At 40.8% G+C, this 6330-nt stretch overlaps 1 protein-coding gene across 1 annotated transcript; it reads right to left on the bottom strand.

Annotated features, from left to right (window-relative positions):
* Positions 1-1986: 1986 nt before the first annotated feature.
* Positions 1987-2574, bottom strand: LOC125238727. Its single transcript, XM_048146150.1, has one exon. The coding sequence runs from the start codon at positions 2572-2574 to the stop codon at positions 1987-1989; it is 588 nt and encodes a 195-aa protein (XP_048002107.1).
* Between the last annotated feature and the right edge of the window lie 3756 nt (positions 2575-6330).

Here is a 6330-nt window from a genome sequence, read left to right as displayed (position 1 = left end):
TTAGTCTGTGGTGTCCTAATTGACAGATTAAAGTCGACGAGTAGAAAAAATATATTATACAACTCGTATTAAACTTGCCACTAAACAGTGCCATCCATTAATTACTTATGTCAAACTATTTCGAGTGTTTCGACCGCTATTTCCCATCACCACGTCACACTCTTTTACCTATAGGAAAATAGTTATTTGTTTTACAAGGGGGCAAAGTAGTTGTTTAACCGCACGTGCCAATATTGATACCTGAGCAAGCGAAAGATTCCAATATTGAACCGCGAGCATAGCGAGTGGTTCAAAAAGTGGAATCTTGAGCGTTGCGAGGGTATCAAGGCACGAAGGTTAAACAAACTTTGCCACCGAGTGGAATACAAAATTTTTCACCACACCAAGACTATGAAAATATGAACTGAAAACATCAAAAAAAAATTAATTCAATTTATTTAACGTTTATGATTCAAATTCATCATTTATACGTGAATTCCAACACCCAGCTTTAGACATCAAGTTAAAATTTGTATGAAATGCACTCTTATGGATAAAATGCAATTTTGCTATCTGTTTTCGAATAGCAAAGAAAGCCTTTATCAGTTGGTGTGGTGAAAAATCAATTACACTTTTGTGGGATTGTGGTATTATTTAATGTGTTTTACCGCGCTTGTGAGTAGAATTTGTATGATATTCTTACTGTATCCAAAAATCTGTAGCACACTAGTCATAGCACGCGAGAATTGTACATAATTGGATCACGACGAGCGAGTTGATTGCTCAAACGGAGCCAACATTCGACTCCGTCCCAACGTCGGATTGACTCGATTTTACAACCGTTATCGCTCAAAGAAATTCTGCTTTAATTTAGACTCGCTTTTCAGGTGCCAGATGTAACTTCAAATTCAACAAATGTAATTTAAATTTGACCAATAAATAATCAAACTTTTGAATGGCGAAACTTTTCGTTAATTAATTAATTTCGTAATTTACAACAGGTATAAATATTTGACTAATAACCAGTCCATCGCAAACTAGGTACTGTCAGTGACGTAAGAAGTCACAAGTGAACATTTGAGCATATTATAGAGTCGTGTCAAATTATATACTAATGCAAATATCAAACGAGTCGATGAATGTAATGAAACCTTATAAGCAGAGTAAATAAACATGTAAATATCAAAGAAATCGAGTTAACAAATCGCTGGATTGGAATCTCTTGGCACCATTTAATTTGTTTACTCGCATTTCAAAGCGATTTCAAATGATTTATACTGCGTTGTAAAAATATAACGTCAATGATTCGAATTTGAAAATTGTAATATTACTTATTCAATACTAAATCGTATTAGAGAGAATTCTTAGAAAATAACTTCAATAAATAAAGCTACGCGCACACGATACGAAGATAAGATAATATTTTTATCTGAGTATAAAAACTTGATTACTTACCTGAAAAAAATGGTTGTCTATTGTTTGCCCGACAGTCATTTAACATAATATTCATTTGCCCGAATCTAACTTGCCTGAATTTCATTTGCCCGAATGATTTGTTTACCATAAAAATCATATGACATACTCGTTGTTTATCCGAATATTACCTTCCATAATCATACAATGCCATACTATTTGTTAATTATTTGCCATATTATTAAGTGCAATAATATGGTTTCATAGAATATTCAAACGCCATAAGCAATTATTGCCATATTAATTGTTGCCCATATTATTACCTAACCTAACCTACTTTTTGATAGCAGTTTCATCAACCAACGGTATGCCTGCGCGCCGCCAATGGAGCGTGGCCACGGGAACTCTTGAGTACGCAACCGTGACCACGCCGGCGCCGCCCGCCCCTACCACTTGCAGCGGGCCCTTCTCTGTGAGGGCTAGAGAGGAACCTCTACCCCTGCCTCCTCAAACGGCATGTGGGCTACACGCGCGCCTCCTCTGTGCGGCCTTTGTAATGGACAGTGACGCCCCCGCGCCACTGCCCAGACTTCACTAGGTGGGGGGGAGGAGGTGGGCATAAGCTCTTCTCCGGGCCCCTGTGTGCTTACGGCGGATAGGGTGCGAAGCTGGGTCTGCCTCCCTTTCCCTTTCCGCCGCCTCCTTCTGCGACATTACATCCTCGCAGAAGAAGAGGACCGCTTTCCACGACCTCTCGTTGGCGACCATAGCCTTAACCACGGCCGGCAGGGAGAGGTCGTCTCCCACCACTGCCACGAGGTCCCGGCGCTGCCCCGCCCAGGCAGGGCATTCCTCCAGAGTATGCTGCGCTGTGTCCTCGTCGCATCTGCACTGATGGCACTCGGCTGTCACCTCCCGTCTTGCGAACCGGTGCAGGTAGCTACCGAAGCAGCCATGACCCGTAAGCACCTGCACCAGCCGGAAGGTTAATGAGCCCCATTCTCTCTCCAGCCAGTCTTGTAAGACCGGCCGGATTGCCTCGACAGTCCTGTGTCCTTCCTCTCGTTCAGCCAGTTGTTCCTCCCATTGGAGGACTATGGACTGCTGGACGAGGAGCTTCTGTGCCTCTACTTCTCTGGGCGCAGGATGGTACTCCTGGAGCCGGAGGTCCCTACGCCACATCACAGTTCTAACCTAACCTAACCTACTTTCTGATAGCAGTTTCATTTTCCAGGGGGTCGCAGTTCTAACCTATCCTAACCTACTGTCTGATAGTATTTTCATTTTCCGGGGGGTCACAGTTCTAACCTAACCTAACCTACTTTTCAAGCAGTTTCCTTTTCCAGAGGTTCACAGTTCTAACCTAACCTAACCTACTTTCTGATAGCAGTTTCATTTTCCAGGGGGTCACAGTTCTAACCTAACCTAACCTACTTTCTGATAGCAGTTTCATTCTCTAGTCCTTCAGACTTTATGGGAAACAAAATTTCTGGCACTAGATTAATATAGTAAACAATGATTATGGCATAAGATGTTATGAGAAACAATATTATGATTGTTGAATAGGATGGCAAATAAAATTATGGCAAATGAAATTCTGGCAAATGGGGGTATCCCGAAAAGAATATCACATACTCGTAGATACGATAACAATACAAATACGTTCGCTCTAAATTCTTCTAACCGAATAGGCGTGTTTTTGGTGCTGATTTTTATAGAGTGTTACAAAAATACTTTGAAGCATTATATACGCATCATATGTACATATACGTACAGTCAACCAATCTGAATCCTAGGCCACTGTAGAACCCTTTCATAGTAAAAGCGAAAGTGACTGCTATAGCAAATAAAGCACGGTGTCAATACGACAGGGTTCCAGAGTGGCCTAGAATTCTAATTGGTTGACTGTACACGCAGATCTTTCTATATAATATCGATGCCTACAGATACTTTATATATATATACATTTCTGCGTTCTGTGTGTTAGTTCACTTAAATACGTATTTCATACCCAAAACCCAACCCCAACTCCAAATTCAACTGTTAGTGGTTAGTTTTGTATAAGTGATGGTGCGTGTTAATGAATAGTTATAAGTACTTAATATAAGAGTGCATAACCTCGCCGTTAAACTTTGGTTTGGCGAAATTGTAGCAGTAAGCATCTTTATAGTTTAAATTAAATTAAAAATATATATATATGGAGCCATATTGAAAGATATACTTTCAGATATCTTACTTTAATTGCGTAGTGTGCTCTTTACACATTTATCATACTTTATTTGGTTTATTGATTTGCGAGGAGCAAAAGTAAATAAAGTATTTAAGGAAAGGGGGTGGTGAAATTCTGAGCCCTTATTTAAGAAAGAGCTAAGAATTTCACCACCCCCTTTCCTCGATTAAGAGTCGTAGAGGTCGACTATAGTATATTGGGTTAATAAAATTGTGGTGTGGGCGGTAAGCTAGCAACCTGGCACTGCAATACCACGATTTCGTTTTCTAAGAGTGACACTGAAACTTGAGTAATTTCTTAAGTCTGTCTACCTCTTTAGGGAATACAGGACGGTGTGTGTTTATGTATACTTTCGACTTCGTTATTCAGAATGGTGATTTGGTAAACTACCCCGCAAACCAGGGGTCCCATCAAAGTCCCGTACTCGAAGAGTGATAATACTGATCTTAATCAAAACACTATTATTACTGTCTTCAATTTTATTATTCTATGTGTCTAGCACAACTTGTCTTGTCGCGCGAGTCCATACTTGAAGTCGCGCTTTTTTTATGGGATAAGAGGCAAACGAGCAGACAGGTCGCCTGATGCTAAGCGATCACCCGCCCATGGACACCCAAAACACCAGACGTGTTGGAGGTGCGTTGCCAGCCTTTAAGATGGGTGTACGCTCTTTTCTTGAAGGTTTGAAGGTCGTATCGGTCCGGAAATACCGCTGGCGACAATTCATTCCACAGTTTAGCTGTGCGAGGCAGGAAGTTTCTGGAGAAACGCACAGTTGAGGACTGACCATCTAAATGATGGAGATGGAAATGTTATCGCGTAGGGCGATGGCGGAAAGAAGCGGTCGGGAGTAATCCGAACAATTCCTCGAAGTACTCCCCGTTATACATGCGATAGAAAATGCAGAGCGAGGCCACATTTCTACGCAGTGCCATGGGGTCAAGCCGATCAGAGATATGCTGGCAGTTGACAATTCGCGTCGCTCGTCGTTGGATACGGTCCAGAGGGAGAAGCTGGTACTGAGGTGTCCCTGCCAATAGGATGAGAACAGTATACTCCATGTGTGCGACAAGGCAAGTTGTGCTAAAGGGTCTGATTTGATTACAAAGTGTAAGAAAATAAATACATGTTACATGTATATTAAATGGTTCCACAATCCTATATTGATCATCCCAGAGATCCAATCCGTTTCCGTGTCAGGTTTATATATGTGAAATTTCACGCAGATCGGCGCAACGGTTCATGCGAAAAATAAACAATGTAAGCAATTTATTGTACACGGAAATAAGGGGCGGTATTCGGCTCGCATTAACTGTCAAAATCGCATCCTTTTTAAATCAACTGTGGATTATCCCATGTTCATTCTATCTCGTCTTGGTGCGATCAACTGTACTACAAAAAAGTATGAGGTAATTAAAAAAAAAAAAAAACCGGCCAAGTGCGAGTCGGACTCGCCCACCAAGGGTTCCGTACAAACTTTCAATGGTTAAAATAATCATACTACTCATACTCATATTCATTTATTCATTCAACGCCATTTTACACGTCAAGATTTGATTTTAAAAAATAATATTCATACAACAATAATACTTAGAGAATAAATAGACAGAAGATTAAAATTACAAAAAGCTAGGCAATATTCACATAAAAAATGCACAAAAATATTTTTCTAATTAGGTAATAAAAAAATTGTCATAAGTGTAGAACGGGTGCTCGACCAGCCAATTTTTTAAGCGATAGGTACTTAAAGTTCGACACACTAGGCGCTTCAACCACATATTGCGGCAATTTATTATAGACGGCAGGGTCCATCACATGTGTTAATTTGACCGTAAATTGGATTTCGCCAATTTACGGTCGATACCTACTAACTTTCCGGCATTTCGAATATTGTACTTGGAACACATGTTGTTAGTTTTGTCACAGAATATATGTATAATAGTACAAGTACAGAAGGCTCACTCCTTTGATGTTCACAAAATGACGCTACTCTAAATTCTTACCTACATTAACAAACGGACCGCACGCGAGCAGCCAACATTGAATTTTTCCCCTCACTAGCTCGGAAACACGTGTTTTGTCCTTTAATACCAGCGGGTAAAAACGCATTTTATCCACTAGTGCTTTAAAATTGATAAAAGTAGGTGAATCTAGTAATAAAGATCATTTACCACCTGTGGAACTACTGGAAGCAGTGATAAAAGAAAATCTTGCAGTACAAAAGGCGGACTTATGATTTAAGGCATTCTCTACTATGTTGATCTTTCTTTTATGCGGGGGGCTTCGCCCCCCGAGCCCTCCTTTCTATGCTCTTAAGGGTCTCAAGAAAACCCTATCCCAACTTATTTTAAATACTACGTTGATCTTTCTTTTATGCGGGGGGCTTCGCCCCCGAGCCCCCCTTATTCATGCTCTTCAGGGTCACAAGAAAACCCTATCCCAACTTACTTTAAATACTACGTTGATGTTTATTTTATGCGGAGGGCTTCGCCCCCGAGCCCCCCTTTATTTCCTCTTAAGGGTCTCAAGAAAACCCTATCCCAACTTATTTTAAATACTATGTTGATCTTTTTTTTGTGGGGAGCTTCGCCCCCGAGCCCCTCTTTACTTGCTCTTAAGGGTCACAAGAAAACCCTATCCCAACTTATTTTAAATACTACGTTGATCTTTATTTTTTGCGGGGGCTTCGCCCCCCGAGCCCCCCCCCC

This window comes from Leguminivora glycinivorella, chromosome 2, assembly GCF_023078275.1.
Source record: "Leguminivora glycinivorella isolate SPB_JAAS2020 chromosome 2, LegGlyc_1.1, whole genome shotgun sequence".
NCBI lineage: Eukaryota > Metazoa > Arthropoda > Insecta > Lepidoptera > Tortricidae > Leguminivora > Leguminivora glycinivorella.
The sequence above is the reverse complement of the archived record's forward strand: the minus strand, read 5'-3'. Positions and strand labels throughout refer to the sequence as shown.

Bases quoted from the DNA above. Each gene is read 5' to 3' on its own strand.
- LOC125238727 (XM_048146150.1), bottom strand. From the start codon at position 2,574: ATGTGGCGTAGGGACCTCCGGCTCCAGGAGTACCATCCTGCGCCCAGA.